The following is a 16,288-nucleotide window of genomic DNA, read 5'->3' on the forward strand; positions in this document are numbered from 1 at the left end:
GGGGCATCTGGGTGGTTCAGTTGGTTAAAGCATCCGAATCTTGATCTCACAGTTCGTGGGTTCAAGCTCCGTGTTGGGCTCGGAGCTGACAGCAGAGAGACTGCTTGTGATTCTCTCTCTCTCTCTCTCTCTCTCTCTCTCCTCTCTCTCTGCCCCTCCCCCACTCATGCCCCCCAAAATAAATAAATAAGCTTTAAAAAAATAAAAAATAAAACTGCAACCTATGATTTTTTTAAAAAATCCAAGACATGAAAAAACAACATGCATCAAAATTAGAAAAAAATTTCAGGAAAAAAGGTGACAAATTTAGGAAAAGTGACATAATAAAAGTAAAAATCATTTAAAAGATAAAGACTAATCTAGAAGACACAAATGCAAATAAATATAATAATAATAAAGAAAATAAACATAATAAAGAATAGTAAAGAATATTTTTAGAGGGAAAACTTTATACAAAGAAATGAAAGAGATAAAAAATCATACTATTTGGGATCTTTGGTGGCAGAATTTCTTTAATTTCCCAAGAAATTTGTTTCAGTTGCTTCATACCTTCATTGTTTCTCTCAACCTAATTGTTAGCCATTTCCCTCTTTCATAAACTTGTGAAGAAAACCAGCTGAACATCATGCCTCTCTAATTGAATTATCCAAACCTTCCTCGGAGAACTTTTTTCCCTTTACTTCCTTTGGGAGTGGGAGGTGGGGGGTATTTCTTTTTAATGTTGCCTAATTTCTCCACATTTATGTCTGTCTTTTTAAAGGTAATTCAGAGTTTCTAACTCTGGAGTAGTATTTTCTAACTGGAAATACTACTCCATCCAAGGTATGCAACCAGAATTAATATAGCAGAATTAATAGATTAGTTATGAAACAGGCTCATCTATGCTTTGGGGGGGATTGTGACCCAGTCAAATGATTAGACTCAGATCCTCAACCCAGTCTACCCTGTTAAGTGTTTCCAAGCATGAAAACAAAGAGTGGTCACATTATCAACATCATCAACAAATATTGATTAAGCATTTTCAATGAATAAAGAATTGTGTTCACTGTTTTAGATGTCTTAAGGACATCCTTAATCCATAAGAAGGGTGGTGTGGAGGTTTTCATGAACAATACTTTGGATTAAGAACAAAGACAGATAAATTTATGTCTAAGTCAGCTTTGGAGATGTATTACTGAAGGAACAGAACAATCCCAATTACGTCAGTGTCAGAATAAAGGAAACAACCTGTATGTTGGCAGTTAATAGGAAAAACAGGAGGGACATTCAGAGGTACCACCAAGTTCTCCTGTTCCTTATTTCAAAGTCTCTAGAGCTCAGTCATACTTTGCCCCAAATATCCCCCCTTTCAAGTCTGTTTTTGAAATACAACATGAAATTATAATAAAAATTAAAATGTGATTATGTCCCTTCAAGTTCCCAAAATACATACAATAACACATATGATAATAATATCATCAGCATACTGGGAGTTTACTTGGACCAGACATTATGTCATTAAATGCTCACCCCAATAACCCTGTGAGGTAGCAGCCATTACTATCTCACTTTTCTAGAATTCAAATTCAGACTGCCAGATTCCAGATGGCAAGCATTTTATCCTTATGTTCTGTTACCTTCCTATGACAAAAATAATAAAGCCAATTTATGTTAAATCTAACCTACAGTGATGAGGATATTTTTATTTTGCTAATACTTGAGCCAACAATTTAAAGTGAAAGCAAACTGGGGCACCTGGGTGGCTCAGTTGGTGGAGCAACCAACTTCAGCTCAGGTCATGATCTCGTGGTTTGTGAGTTCGAGCCCTAAGTCAGGCTCTATGCTGACAGCTCAGAGCCAGGAACCTGCTGCAGACTCTGCATCTCCCTCTTTCTCACTGCCCCTTGCCCGCTTATGCTCACTCTCTTGTGCACTCTGTCTCAAAAATAAACCTCAAAAGTTTTTAAAAAGAAAATAAAGTAAAAGCAAACTGTCACAAGAGATGAGGCAAAGTGTGTCCCTGTGACTCAAAGTGACGGAGGAGGGAAGAAGGTGAACCCAAAAGGAAGGAGAGCAGTGACTGCTGGATTTACACCTGTCTCGTGTAAAACTCTCAAGACTCCTTCCAGAGCATTCAGATTATAAAGCCAAACTCTCCCTTATTAGAATCAAAGCTTAAGGGGCGCCTGGGTGGTTCAGTCGGTTAAGCGTCCGACTTCAGCCCAGGTCACGATCTCACGGTCCGTGAGTTCGAGCCCCGCGTCGGGCTCTGGGCTGATGGCTCAGAGCCTGGAGCCTGCTTCCGATTCTGTGTTTCTCTCTCTCTCTCTGACCCTCCCCCGTTCATGCTCTGTCTCTGTCTCAAAAGTAAAATAAACGTTAAAAAAAATAAAAAAAAAAAAGAATCAAAGCTTAATAACCTATATGCAAACCAGACAGTTCTGACTGATTTAGTTCCCATATTTTACCCCATAATTACCATATTTGGACTCTTGCAGTTGAAGCAAAGGCAAGAATTTCACCCATCCAGTCACCAGAGATCAAAACGTTAAGATATTCCATAGGTGACTAATGTTTGCTAACGCAATCAAGAGGGCACACAATCCGTTTTAATGCTACATGTTAAGTTAGCACTTCAGGACATTTAGCATATTGTTTTTAAGTAACTTGCTAACTTGCATTCCAAGTGCCAACAATATGCGATAGAGCATATGTTTAAAGGTGAGGCTGGGACTTAGGCTGCCCAGTTTTAAATCTAGCTGTCATCTAACAAGCTTTGTGATCTTGCGCGTGATAGTTAACCATCTAAATACTCACTTTCTTCAACTGCAAAATGGGGTTAACAGAATCTATCTCTTAGCAGGGACGAAATGCGGTAATAGAGTCAATGTGCTTGCCACAGTGTCGGGTACCCAATGTTCTAAGTGTTAGAATTTAGTATTTATCCAAGAAGACTGCTTAATATGGAGAGAAACTAATATAGAATTTAGTATTTATCCAAGAAGACTGCTTAATATGGAGAGAAACTAATATGTAAAAAAACATTAAATCTATTAACCATCAATTTGTTATCTTCGGTTGCCTAAAGTTGGTTTTCTTATCTTTCCCTTACTGCATTCTCCCGTTCTCACACAGGGGGAAATAAATCCCAAAACTTGAGTTCTCCAGAGAGAAAAACAAGGAACGCAGGTAGTTAATACATCCAGAAATACCGTTCCCTGTCTAGCGCGCTTTTCTGGAGGCCCTAGGAAATGGCCCACCCCTGCCCCTCGACTTCGGGACGCGGAGACCAGTCCCAACACTACCTCCAGGTCACCTCGCCTCCAGCTCGTAACCCAGGCACCAAGGTCCTGGTCCCATCAGCGTACACCAACTCTCCGAGGTGATTTACATATCGATTTTTATTGGCTACTGGAAGCACTCGCTCTCCTCATTGGCTGATACTGCGCCGTGCCGAAGCTGCGCGGAGGATGTGCGGGTCACAGGCAACAGCATTTCCGTTTCCGGCTCGCCTCCGGTGCCATGGCGACCGCGAGGGCAGTGAGACTTCTGCTGACTTCAAGCAGATGGCGTCTCGGCCGTAGAGAAGTTCCCCAGTCCCGCGTGAGTGCCTACTTTCCCTGCCCTCGGAGAGACTCTGGATCTCGAAAATAGCTCCGCTCGGAGGAATAACGCCCTTAGGAGCTCCTCCCTTAGCAAACGCCGTAAGCTTCCTTTCTGCCCCGCAATCAGCACGTTTTTCCCGGCCTGCAGGCGCTCGCCGCCCTTGTGCCCGGCGTATCTCAGGTGGATAACAGCTCCGATTTTCTGGGGAAGAGGCCCCATCGCCGGCACCCCGGCATCCTGCAGCTGCCATGCGTAGAGCTGCCGAAAGCACTGGCTGCCGCCGCGCAGCTCCTCCTGCTCCGTGAGTGTCGGTGGGAAGGGGAGGCCCGAGAAGTAGCGGAAAGCGGGTGTGCATGCAAGTGATGTCGCGTTTCATCTTTGGCCCATAGAGAGCGCGATGCCCAATGTGGAGAAGCAGGTGCGGGCACTGACGAATTATCTCTGGAGCCGGCATTTACCTGTAGGGCCGGAGGAGTTGCAAAGACGGGCTGTGTATCTTGAGGAAAAATTCTTGGAAAACCCAGGTAGGGCTTGAGAATAAAGAGTAGACCAAATTGAAATATTGGTGGGAAATGAAGAGCAAGAAATAATTTTACTGTCTCTCAAATTGATACTGTGGTTTCTTGTTTCACTTTCTGGCCAGAGCAGTTGTTACAATGATGCCTCACTAGAAGATAGACTGTTTCAGAGGTTGGTCTTGGGGCTTTGGTAAAGGTCAGTGAGGTGCTTCGGTATTTTGTCAAAATCTAGATCTTTGGGTTTTTTTCCTCTAAATCCACTGGATTCGGACTAAGTTTTTATTCAAGTGAAATAAAATCCCCGTATGGCTCCCTGTCCGGTACAAAAGCCTTCTTCGGGGATAAGAGAATGAATATTATTCCTCAGGTTATTTTCATGATTACCTTTATTTTATTTTTAAGTGTATTAATTTTTTTTAGTGACCTCTACACCCAACATGGGCTCGAACTCACAACCCTGAGATCTAGATTCACATGTTCCTCCGTCTGAGCCAGGCGCCAAACACTTCTCTTTAAAAGAGAACAAAACTTGTGGGATAGGGCTAGTTGAATTGCATAAACTGCTGTTAGAGGCAAAATACTATCGGGTACATTCTGGTGGTGATGATGGCGGTTGCTGTTATTCTTACCTGAAAGTTTTCTCTAGGTTTGGCTTCTCTCTTAAGCGCTGAGGTTTTGCCTCCAATGGGAGTTGCAGAGGAATGGACAGGCGGTATATTCAGCTATTGGATCTGAGCCATGTTCTTCCTAGGTCCTCACTCCCAGTTCTCGTTCTCACCCCAGATTTATCTCAGTCAGAGGAGAAACTTCGTGAAACGGTGCTGCGTGCCCTACGCAAAACTACATACCATTGGCAAGAACTGAGGTAAGGAGGATTAGAAGAGCTACAGAAGAAAAAAATCTTTAGGAGACTGGGGAAGTGCAATTATACAATTCATATTAGAAAAGGCTACTGGTTCATAGCTCAAGACTCTTCCCTTTTGAGGACTGAAAGTGCTGAACTGGAAGAGCTCTTTTCAAAGATTTCATTTCCTAAAAATCTAAAGGTTAGCGAGGCCATGGAGGTTATTTCGCAGTCGGTATGACTCTCTGGTTTGTTTTTGGTTTTGTTTTTGTTTTTTTGACAGCTACAATGAGAAACTGAGCCTGGTGTATATGGCAGCAAGACTGGATGGTGGCTTCGCAGCAGTCTCCAGGGCATTCCATGAGGTGAAAGCCCCTCAGCTTCCAACCTGAATCCTTCTACCATCAGTTCCTTTATTCATAAAATAGTCTTCTGGGGTAGGGTTCTTGGGACTTGGCATGTGATTTTTTTTTTTTTTTAAAGAGGCTCTCTTTATCCTCTGAAAGGAATTTGTGACCCAAGAAAGGTTTAAAATCATTGTTTTAGGAGGTTCCATTCTATAAAGTATTTACATTGAATCTCAAAAAACATTCACATCTCATCTCTGCCGAGATCCCCTAATTCATATTTACCAAGGCCCTAAATAAGTGTCCACTTACGCTACTGTGGGGTGTTGTATATTTCTTCAGATCCAGGCTCGAGTTCCAGAGTTCCAGCCCCAAACCTTACTGGACTTTGGTTCAGGTACTGGTTCTGTCACTTGGTAAGTATCTTTCTGTCTCTGTCAATTCTGGCTCTAGAGAGCCGTGTGTACAACATTCCAAGAGACTGGGAAACCAGAGGGAGAATAGGAAAGTTGGGAACTAGAATGTTTCTTCCCTGAGATTCAGTATGGCATAAGAAGGTATATGGATTAGGGCCAGAACTTAAAGAAAAAAAGACCCATGTTTAGAAAGATAAAAAAGGAAAGGAATTTAGTCTAGGGCATATCACCAAGTTTTTTTTTGTTTGTTTGTTTGGTTTTTTTTGCCTACAAATAGTTTTTATGTGTCTGCCCCCTTTTTAAAGAGTTATAAATGAAATAAGAAAATAACATTGGTAGTTTTTCCAACTGTTGTAAAATAATACTCTGTTTCCCAGGGGTGGGGTTGGTGGCAGAGGGGTGTCCTGTAGGGATGACTCTTTATCATGAAAATTGGCCATTTATATTTTGCCATCTTAGGGCTGCTCACAGTACTTGGGGCCAGAGCCTACGAGAATATATGTGTGTGGACAGCTCAGCTGCTATGTTGGATTTGGCGGAGAAGCTACTGAAAGGTGAGAAGAAAGTATAAGGAAGGACTTTTTCTTTTTCAAAGTTGAAGGAGTTAGGCAGAGAACTAGAAAGAGTGTTTTACTGGGGAGTAGAGGAAGGCTCAAAGTTAAAAATGAGTCTGATTTCTTTCCAGTGTTATGGTCAAGCAGAGGCTGGTGGAGGCCTTTGCTGGACTGTGGATGGTTTGGGTAAGATTAACAGGGCAGGTGACCCAATATTTTCTTACCCTATTGCATCTCACCCTCACCTAGTGCTTTTCTTTATTCTTAGGACCATGTTTCTTATCGAGAGATCCCTTCAGTGTATACCTATACAGTCCTAGTTGCCACGTCTCTGTTTTACTCCATAGGTGGCTCAGAATCTGGGGAGTCTTATGTTCCAGGTGTCTTTTTCAGACAGTTTCTACCTGTATCACCCAAGGCAAGTGACAACATTTAGAGTATGTTAAATGTGGAATTTGGCAGACAGAAAACTGTAGCTTCAGCTCTGCTACCCAGCACCGAGTGATAGAAGATAAAAGAGAACAGAAGAAATATCAGAGGATAGAACTTTGTTACAGTCTTGGAAGGGGAGCCAGGGGGAATGTCAGGTCTATTCATGTTTCTTATCTTGGTTCTCAGGTACAATTCGATGTGGTGGTATCAGCCTTTTCCCTAAGTGAACTGCCCAGCAAGGCTGACCGCACTGAGGTAATCCACACCTTATGGCGCAAGACAAGTCATTTTCTGGTGAGTTGAAATTGCTTTTTCCCTTCAAGTTGTTTTTTGGTTTTTTTTTTTTAAGTTTATTTATTTTGAGAGAAAGAGAGAGAGAGCAGGGGTGGGGCAGACAGAGAGGGAGAGAGAGAATCCCAAGCAGGCTGTACATTGTCAGTGCAGAGCCCAACAAGGGACTCGAACTCCCAAACTGTGAGATCATGACCTGAACTGAAATCAAGAGTCAGATGTTAACTGACTGAGCCACCCAGGCGCCCCTCCCTTTAAGTTTAAAGCAGCTTCATTGGTTTCACATATTTCCTTCTCTCCACTGGAACTTGTGTTCATTCTTAACCATTTTCTCATGCATAGATCCCTTCATCCCTCTTTTAGGGTCTCATCCCCATCTTATATGGGGCAGGCCCTTTCTTTTAGGGCCCCCTCCTCCCATCTGCGAATGTTCTTACAGAGCTGCTAACATTTATGTTTTCATGTAATTCAGGGCTTGTGCTTATTTTCCTTTTTTGTGAACAGATATTGGTAGAGAATGGAACAAAAGCTGGGCACTCCCTTCTCATGGATGCCAGGGACCTGGTCCTTAAGGTAAGATTCTTCTTCTTTCATAACCACCCCCAATCTGTCACCAGTTATTGCTACTCCCTTAAAAACTGAAGAGACTCTGTTGTACAATGGTAGGGGTGACTCTCAGGATATTAGGCATATGAAGTCATTACGACATGTTATAGGGATTAGCAAACTAGGACCTGTGGATCAAATCCAGCCTGCCACCTGTTTTTATAGGAACCATGCTTTTTGGTGTGTGTGTTGTCTGTGGCTGCTTTCACACTATAAATAGCAGAATTGAAATAGTTGGGACAAAAACAGATTTTACCTGTTCTCTGGGCTTTTAAAAAAGAAAAAGTGTGCCAACCCCTGATCTAGGGCATCACTAAGCCAAGAACCTTATCTTTTGGGGACAGTATGATCCAGTGTATAATCATAAATTTAATCGTCCTGGAGTGGGTTCTTTTTGAGAGTGGAGGTTGCTGACAAGGGAGAGCACCACACTATGTGCCAAGTTCCTGCCTTTCTCCTGCTACAAAGAGAAAGTTCTTTGTTTGGAGTATTAGAGAAGCAGCCAGCTTAACTCAAGGAACATAGTTAATAATTACCAGAATTGAACGTTAAAGGAGTCCTCAATTTACTGAGTGCAGAGATTGAATTATGAGAATAGACCCCTCAGACTTAATTTTTTTTTTTGGGTAGGCTCCACTCCTAGCATGGAGCCCAACGCAGGGCTTGAACTCACAACCCTGAGATCAAGACCTAAGCTGAGATCAAGAGTCAGACACTTAACCCACTGAGCCACCAGGCACGCCCCCACCAGCTTAATTTTTTTGGTTTTAGTGCGAAGAGAAGTCACCTTCAGACCCTCGACCTGGCTTTGTCTTTGCTCCAGTGAGTATTATTTCTGCCTTTCCCACCATGCAAAGATCTGAACTCAGCTATGGCCAGGAAAAGTGAGAGGGTAAAGCTAAGCCACCCTATACTATTTTGTGTCCCTATCCAGTTTCTTCCTTAGTTGTTCCCCTGGCCCTCCCTGCCTCCTGCTCCTGTGCTCCCATATCCCTAGCTCCTCTTGACTCTATCATTCTGAGTTTTTCAGTTGTATGATCTCTGTGGTTCGTTTGTCTTACCTCATGTCTTTTGTGTGTGTTCACAGTGTCCACATGAACTTCCTTGTCCCCAGTTGACAGCCTCTAAGCCCCTGGCCTGTAGCTTTTCTCAAGCTTACCACTGCATCCCCTTCAGTTGGGTATGTATCCTGAGAATGTTGCAACAGGGTGAAAATAGCCTGGGGGAACAGCATGAAAAAGAGTCAGAGGTGGAAAGAGTTGGAGAAGTCAGAGAAGAGCCTGGAGATTTTCAAGCCTGAATGTGCATGGCTTATGAAAAGGCTGCAGGGATGGGGGGGGGGGGGGGAACAGTTTTTTTCCCATCTCTTTTTCCTCCAAATAGTCTCTATGTCCTTATCTTAGAATAAGAAGAATCTAAAAGAGGAAAAGTTCTCCATGGTAATTCTTGCCCGGGGGTCTCCAGAAGAGGCTAATCGTTGGCCCCGTATCACTCAGCCTGTCCTCAAACGGCCACGCCATGTGCATTGTCACCTGTGCTGTCCAGATGGGCATATGCAGCATGCTGTGATCACAGCCCACCGGCATGGCAGGTATAAAGGGTGTGACCAAAATTAGGGGGAGGAGGCAAGACCCTGCAGCCCACACAGACTTCCCTTTTCCATAGGGATTTGTATCGCTGTGCTCGTGTCAGCTCTTGGGGAGATCTTTTACCTGTGATCACACCTTCAGAGTCGGAGCTTCCTCCGTCCCCTGCTAAAGATCCCCCTGGAAGTTGACGAGGATGCATAACAAGTATTTGCTTACACAGGCCTGCCAAGGGTGAAGGTACCTGGTATCCAGGATGGGAGTGCTCGCAGCCCTATGTATCTGTTTGAGGTTTTAATAATAAAAAGTTTGCAAAGAGTAGAAATGGATCTTGTGATTCTTAAAAGGTACAGAGGTCAGTTGTCATGGCCTATCCTGTGACGAAGAGAATCCTCAGATGTTCAGTGCCTGTTTCCCATACAGATCTCAAGCTCACCTTCTCCCGTAAGAGTACTGTTCCCTCTGCCAGAGACCAGGGCTGCCCAGGGAAGTCACCCGAGGCAGAGAGGTGGGGAGAGCTGCCCCCAGCTCTCTGAGCACTGGCTCAGCAGATGTCACGGTTGTTAGGTGGCCACCTGAACAGGGGGCCAGGATCTGCCTCACCTCTGTGTTTTTCTCCCTCCTTTCCTTCTGTCTCTCTCAGGGTCCATCAGCTCCCCAGTTTGCTGGATATATTTTCCTCAAGTGTCAGTCCTCATCAAGACTGAATTTTCCATCTCCCCCCACTGCAGATCCAGGCAGGACCCTTCAGTTTGCTTGGTTCATTTCTCAGCATTCCCCGAGACCTTCCTGTTTCAGAGCTAGAGCAACTTTCCTTGTCTTAAAATTCTCACCCCTCTCCCCCGATACACACAGTCCCTGACTTACTTACCATGGCTTGATTTTCAAGTTTTCAACTTTAAGATGATATGAAAGCGATGCACATCCAGTAGAAGCTGTACTTTGGATTTTGAATTTGGATCTTCTCTCAGGTTAGCGATATGTGGTATGATCATCTCGTATTGCTGGCAGGCAACTGCCTGCTCCCAGGCAGTCACGCGATAGCGACAGTAAACGGCACCCTTAGAACCATTCTGGTTTTTGCTCTCAGTACAGTATTTGGTAAATTATAAGGAATTTCAACACTTTGTTATAAAATAGACTTTGGTTAGATGATTTTGCCCATCTGTGGGCTAATAGAAATGTTCTGAGCACAGTTAGGTAGGCTAGGCTATGACTGGTAGCTGAGGTGTACTAAATGCATTGTCAGCTTAGGAGGCTTAAGTATGTAGCCCCATCGTACATTGAGGAAGATCTGCATACATCCGAAAATAGGCACAGTCAAAAGCTGGAACAGCATCAGTGTTGTAATACTAGAAATCTCAACTTCCCCACTAGACATTATCATGCCTAGAGCTATTTTTCTGGGGTTACAGGAAAGGGGAGTCCGCTCATCTAGTTTCCACAGAATGGTGGGTGGCAGCACCACCTCTCAGCCCCACCTCCTTACCTGAAAGTGGCCCCAAATCCCCTCTGAAAGGGGAGGGTTCAGATATCAGCATAACCCATGAGACAGGGAGTGGGGTGGGGTGGAGAGGGTATGGAAGTCTTAGATGAAGTGTCTTGAATAAGGCAGGACCAGGTGTCCCCAGTACAAAACAGCTGGGAAGGCCCTCCCCAAACTCCCATTTTGGATTAGACCAGCCCCAGGCATGAACTAAGACTGTCCACAGCATTTGGATTAGTCATGGCAGCGAAGAGAAGAGGACCTACAGCACAGGCTGTGCCTGGCAGGGAGTCTGGAGTTTCTGGTTTCCAAGTTCTGGAAGGCATGAGCCAGGGGAGGGGCCTCCTTGTAGGGGGAGGGCGGGAATCTGGGGCAAGGCCCCAGTCAGCTATGCAAGGCTGCGCAAGCAGAGGCAACACCGAACAGGAGGAGGATCCCAACAGCCTCCTGAAACTCAGGAGAGGAGCTACTCCAGCTTTGACCACCTAAGACAGCACTCCTCTGAAGATTGTAACTCCATTTGCCATCCCGAGGCCTCTGCTCACCCTGTACCCCAAGGATGGAACCACTACTGGGAGTAAAAATTGGCTGCGTGTTTGCCCTGCTGGTTCTCACTCTGATCTGCGGCCTTATTCCCATCTGCTTCAAATGGTTCCAGCTGGATGCAGCCACAGGTATGACCCTGCAGCACATGTCCCCATAACCTAATCCTGACAACAACCCTGTCACCCCGTCCTGATGCTTTGCTCTGATTCTCTCATCATCCCCAAGCTTGGGGTATTGCGTGCCACTGTCTCTCTCTTGTCACCTTTTCTATCTCACTGCCAACTAGATTGTAACTTTCCCCATTTTTAGGTCATCACCGCCGGGTCCTCAGCCTCCTGGGCTGCACTTCTGCAGGTGTTTTCCTGGGAGCGGGGTTCATGCACATGACTGCTGATGCCCTGGAGGGAATTGAATCAGAGATCCAGAAGTTTATGATGCAGGTGAGCAGCAGAAATGCTGAGCTGCAGAGCCGGGAGGCCAGAATGATGAGCAGAACCAAGGGAGGAAGGGAGAAAGGTGACAGAGTTGAGGACCAGCAGGGAGGGACAGGGAAGAAGACAGCTCTCCTGTGGCATGATGAAAACAGGTTGGACTTTAAGGAAAGCAGTGGAGCTGAAGGGGCAGGACAGGAAGCTGAGCTCCATCTTCCATTGATTGCTGCTTTTTTCTCCCTAGAACAGGACAAAAAGGGAGGGAAGTGTTTCTGATGATGCCGATTCAGCACAGGTAAGTATCTCCTGCCAGTCCCTCCCGGGAGCGGGAGTGGAGCTGAAACTCCTTTCCCACCCAGACCCTTTTGAGGGAAGTATGTGAGGAGAACCAGAAATCCCCTCTGCTCCTCAGCTCAGACATCACAGACCAAAGAGGAGCCCACCCAATCCTTTTGGGTTTGTGGACGCCCTAAAAAAACTCTGCTTTACTCCTTCATTCTTTCTCTGGACCCTTTCACATGCCTCACATTCTTTTCCCATTTTTCTAACCCTATCACTTTTGTGTCCCCTAGTCCCTCAAGGGTGGTGGTTGTCACTGTCCATACCTGCTCTTGGCTTCATTCCCCTGCCCTTCTTTCTGCACCATAGGCCACATCAATCTGGAAGCATTTGAAGCAGATGGTAATAAGGCCGCTGGCCAGAGTGAGAGCTGGCCAGGCAAACAGGCAGCCAGATTTTACTAATTGGGCACAGCCCCACATTTCCCATTCTCCTTGGTCTCCCACTCCCATGGCCACCCAGTGTACTTTCTTATCTTCCCTTCCCACCTCACAGCCCCTCTTTCTGTTCCTAGATGGAGTATCCCTATGGAGAGCTCATCATCTCCCTGGGCTTCTTCTTTGTCTTCCTTTTGGAGTCGCTGGCATTGCAGTGCTATCCTGGGGCTGCTGAAGGGGTCGCAGTGCAGGAGGAGTGGGACGGGGCTCACGTCCTTGGACTCCACAGCCATGGACCTCTCCCCTCCCCCTCAAAGGGTCCCCTCCGAGCCCTTGTCCTCTTGCTCTCCCTCTCCTTCCACTCAGTGTTTGAAGGTCTGGCTGTGGGGCTGCAGCCAACAGTAGCAGCTACCGTGCAACTCTGTCTCGCAGTCCTGGCTCACAAGGGGCTCATAGTGTTTGGTGTAGGACTGCGGCTGGTGCAGATAGGCAGTGGCTCGCGATGGGCCACGCTGTCCATCCTGTCACTGGCTCTCATGTCCCCCCTGGGCCTGGTCCTGGGACTGGCTGTGACTCAGGGGGATTCTAAAGGGGGGCGTGGATTAACCCAGGCTGTGTTAGAAGGTGTGGCAGCCGGCACCTTTCTGTATGTCACCTTCCTAGAAATTCTGCCCCGGGAGCTAGCTGGCCCCGAGGCCCCTCTGGCCAAGTGGGGCTGTGTAGCTGCCGGTTTTGCCTTCATGGCCATTATTGCTTTGTGGGCCTGAGAGATTCCTGATTCTTCTGATGGACCTATCTACAATGGCCTTCCTGCCCCTGGGAGACACTTCCCAGACAGCTTTGGCCCTCAGATATTTCTCTACTGAGACTAAGTGACATTCACTAGGCATCGTCCACATGAACTGGACCCCAGCTTTTCCCTACATGAGATGCCATTTCTCATCCAGGACTGAGAGAAAGATGTTTAAGTTGAGTGCCTATAAATTGGAGAATTGATATAAACACAATCACTCTAGATTTGACTCCTGTCCCATTTATGCTACTGTAAACAATAAAATGTCCATTTTACCCTTCCCCTTCAGCCATGCTATACATCTTTTCTGTAGGTTGCCTAGGAGCTGCCCAGTACAGGAAGTGGTAGAATGGGGAGTGGAAAGGGAGAATGAACACTGGATGGGGTATTTTCTTCTGGAATCTGGGCCCCTAGACATTCTGTCAGTTGCAGACCATGCCCTCCAAACATGGCAGCATTGCTGAAATTCCAACAACCTGCTCCTGTCTTCCCCACAGGTGTTGAGAAACTGAGCCAGAGTTCCCAGCATTTAGAGAGAAGAGGTGTAAAAACAGAAACCACGGGATCTAGATTTTTTCCTACACTAACCACACCCACGTCACTCCCAGTACTTATTATCAGTCAACTACAGTGTGTCCAACAGACTCATGAGATCAGGCTAAATAGAGCCTCCTTTCATCTGGCTTTTATTTTTCACACCGAGCCCTGTGTGGCCTCGAGGATGCTATTGCTCTCCTTTGAGCCCCTGTCTCCATCCAGCTACCTGCCTTGAGCTGCGGGATTAAGAAGCAGTGTTTAGAGAGGGAGAGAGGCGCCAGATAAATGCCTAGGGCGATTACTTGGCTTTGCCACAACTTAGTGGCTTTCCTTCTGCCTGCTCTACCTGCCCCTCTGCCTCCGGCCCCTCCCAACTAGGCCATCTGTCTTTCAGTTCAAGTAGCCCCTACACTGTGTTACATCTCTTAAAAACTACCAAGGACAAATACGGAGCTAATTATCTGCCTGTTACCCAGCCCCTTCGCCCATGAATTGGAGGAGTATTGCAGACTTAGTAGAGAAGGAGGAAGAGGGGCGCCTGGGTGGCTCAGTTGGTTGAGTGTCTGACTCTTGATTTCATCTCATGGTTTGTGGAATCAAGCCCCACGTCAGATTCTGGGCTGACAGCGCAGAGCCTGCTTGGGATTCTCACTATGCCCCTCTCCCATTCATTCTCTCTCTGTCTCTGTCTCTGTCTCTCTCTCTCTCTCAAAGTTAATAAATAAACATTTAAAAAAAGGAAGAGAGAAGGTATAGCCTGTGAACTCACTCTCCCCACTTTGCCCCTTCTAATGTTGACAGTTGCAGAAGCCAAGTCACCTTCACATTGACAAGGTCTCCCGAGTTTCCTTCTTGCCAGAGTTGTCTCCAGTCCATCCCATTCCCCTCCCCACAAACTATGATACACAAACCTCCTCAGAAGCCCAGCTTACGTACCCAGGGATGAGTGAGAAGGCAAGGTTCAGGTACAACTAAATAAAAATGTCTGATACAAGAAACCATTTCCCTGAAATACCATCCTATTCTGTTTTTCCATCAGTATTAGGTAACGTAATATGTACTCAGAACAGAGCCTCAGATGTAGTAATAATAATAGAGTCTCCACACAGAGCACCTGCTATGTGCCAGGCACTGTGCTACTGCATTCACAAGTATGATCTCACCTTCCTGACCCTGCCAAGTAGGTATTATCCCCGCTGTAAGTTGAGGGAGACACATGCAGAACAGTTAAATACCTGATCACATAGCTAGGTGGGCTTCCAACCCATGTTTCTCTGATTTTAAGAAAAACTCAACTATATAGATTCTCTTCTTCCTTCCCTTTCCTTCCCTTTACCTCCCCATCCTATGTGTTAGGGTCTCAGAAGAAAGCAGAGAGCACATGGGTAATTGAGGCAAGTTTAATAAAGGGAGTATATAGGACGGTGTGGGCAGGGTTTGGACAGAGCAAGGAGTGGATGGTGCAATCCCCTGGGGCTGAGAAAGAACACTGCTGTGCTTGGTGGCGCAAGTGTCCGCTGGGGGATGAGCAAAAACAAAGTTGCTACCCCGGCTGAAGAGAAGGGAACAGTTAGCAGAAATGAGAAAGGGGCGTCCAGTAAGAGCTGTGGCCTCAGAGGAGGGATACAACCAGCTTGCAGGGATCCGACCAGGAGGACACTAGAGGAGCACCCTCCCACCCTCACTCCACTTCTACTCTGTGATCTACTGCCAGGGTCTCTTTTTGCTCATGCCCAAAGCGAAGCCAAAGGACAAAATTGCCTGTTGGTGCATTGCAGGCATATCAGTCTTGTGAGGCACATAAATCTGGAGGCTCAAATCCAACATGCCATCGACTGTCTGCTACTTTCAACCTGAGTGGTCTTGCCAGGCCTTTTCAAGGCTAAATTGGGAGGGACACAATTGTATGGACGGTAGCTACTTCAGGTGGAAAGGATTTGCAGGACTACAGAAAGGAGACTTGAGGACCTGGGACCCTGGGCTCCTCATATGTTTCTGGGTCACTGATGCTATCAGCATCTGAGGGAAATGAGCAGAGGTTGGGAGATTTCAAGCAAGGGTGAGTCATGCACGTTTTGCCTCCTCCCAGCCCAGGAGCCCTTACATTCCCTTTCAGCCACCTGTGCTTTCAGCCATCAGCACTCTCTTTCCTTCCACGACCATCGCCTTTCCTTTCCCAAGACCTACTAACCAGGACAGGAACCATCTTTAGCTGGAACCATATCATATCAAGAGCTGGAATAAAGCTCGAGAATGGCTCCCTAGAGAGAACATCGGGATCAGAAAAAGAACAATCGGATCATTTCCAAAAGCTACGAATCCCCAGCGAGGAGTCAGAGAGGGCTATAAAGGAGCAGATGAAGGTGACTTTAAGTGAGCTTGCAGTGAGGAAGGATGGACTAAGAAAGGGCAGAGGGACGGAGCTGAGGACAGAGGGAGAGCTGAGGTAGCTGGACCCTGGCAACTGGAAGCCAGATTCAGGAGTAACTTAGGAAGGGAAGTGAGACCTGGGGAAAGTTAAGAAGAACCATGCCAACCACAGGAGGGCAGTGCGTCCCCATGGGCTAGCCTGGAATGTCTAGGACCAACAAAGTGAAGAG

At 46.2% G+C, this 16,288-nt stretch overlaps 2 protein-coding genes across 2 annotated transcripts; both read left to right on the top strand.

Annotated features, from left to right (window-relative positions):
• The first annotated feature begins 3,499 nt into the window (after positions 1-3,499).
• METTL17 (methyltransferase like 17) lies at positions 3,500-9,504 on the top strand. Its single transcript, XM_047075394.1, has 14 exons — positions 3,500-3,582; positions 3,733-3,886; positions 3,975-4,109; positions 4,887-4,968; positions 5,231-5,312; positions 5,637-5,710; positions 6,170-6,264; positions 6,612-6,682; positions 6,883-6,990; positions 7,492-7,560; positions 8,365-8,415; positions 8,681-8,773; positions 8,997-9,184; positions 9,259-9,504. The coding sequence occupies exons 1-14, from the start codon at positions 3,502-3,504 to the stop codon at positions 9,368-9,370; spliced, it is 1,395 nt and encodes a 464-aa protein (XP_046931350.1). The 5' UTR covers positions 3,500-3,501; the 3' UTR covers positions 9,371-9,504.
• A 1,720-nt stretch (positions 9,505-11,224) lies between these two features.
• Positions 11,225-13,125, top strand: SLC39A2 (solute carrier family 39 member 2). Its single transcript, XM_047074592.1, has 4 exons — positions 11,225-11,339; positions 11,521-11,651; positions 11,887-11,937; positions 12,496-13,125. The coding sequence occupies exons 1-4, from the start codon at positions 11,225-11,227 to the stop codon at positions 13,123-13,125; spliced, it is 927 nt and encodes a 308-aa protein (XP_046930548.1).
• The last annotated feature ends 3,163 nt before the right edge of the window (positions 13,126-16,288 follow it).

Source organism: Lynx rufus, unplaced genomic scaffold (assembly GCF_022079265.1).
Source record: "Lynx rufus isolate CCGP_SWC_20201006 ecotype Redwood Valley unplaced genomic scaffold, mLynRuf1.p SCAF_13, whole genome shotgun sequence".
NCBI lineage: Eukaryota > Metazoa > Chordata > Mammalia > Carnivora > Felidae > Lynx > Lynx rufus.

Bases quoted from the DNA above. Each gene is read 5' to 3' on its own strand.
- SLC39A2 (XM_047074592.1), top strand. From the start codon at position 11,225: ATGGAACCACTACTGGGAGTAAAAATTGGCTGCGTGTTTGCCCTGCTG. The intron at 11,652-11,886 runs GTGAGCAGCAGA...TTTTCTCCCTAG, and splicing joins TCCAGAAGTTTATGATGCAG to AACAGGACAAAAAGGGAGGG. The intron at 11,938-12,495 runs GTAAGTATCTCC...TTCTGTTCCTAG, and splicing joins ATGATGCCGATTCAGCACAG to ATGGAGTATCCCTATGGAGA.
- METTL17 (XM_047075394.1), top strand. From the start codon at position 3,502: ATGGCGACCGCGAGGGCAGTGAGACTTCTGCTGACTTCAAGCAGATGG. The intron at 4,110-4,886 runs GTAGGGCTTGAG...TTCTCACCCCAG, and splicing joins AAAATTCTTGGAAAACCCAG to ATTTATCTCAGTCAGAGGAG. The intron at 9,185-9,258 runs GTATAAAGGGTG...CCTTTTCCATAG, and splicing joins ACAGCCCACCGGCATGGCAG to GGATTTGTATCGCTGTGCTC.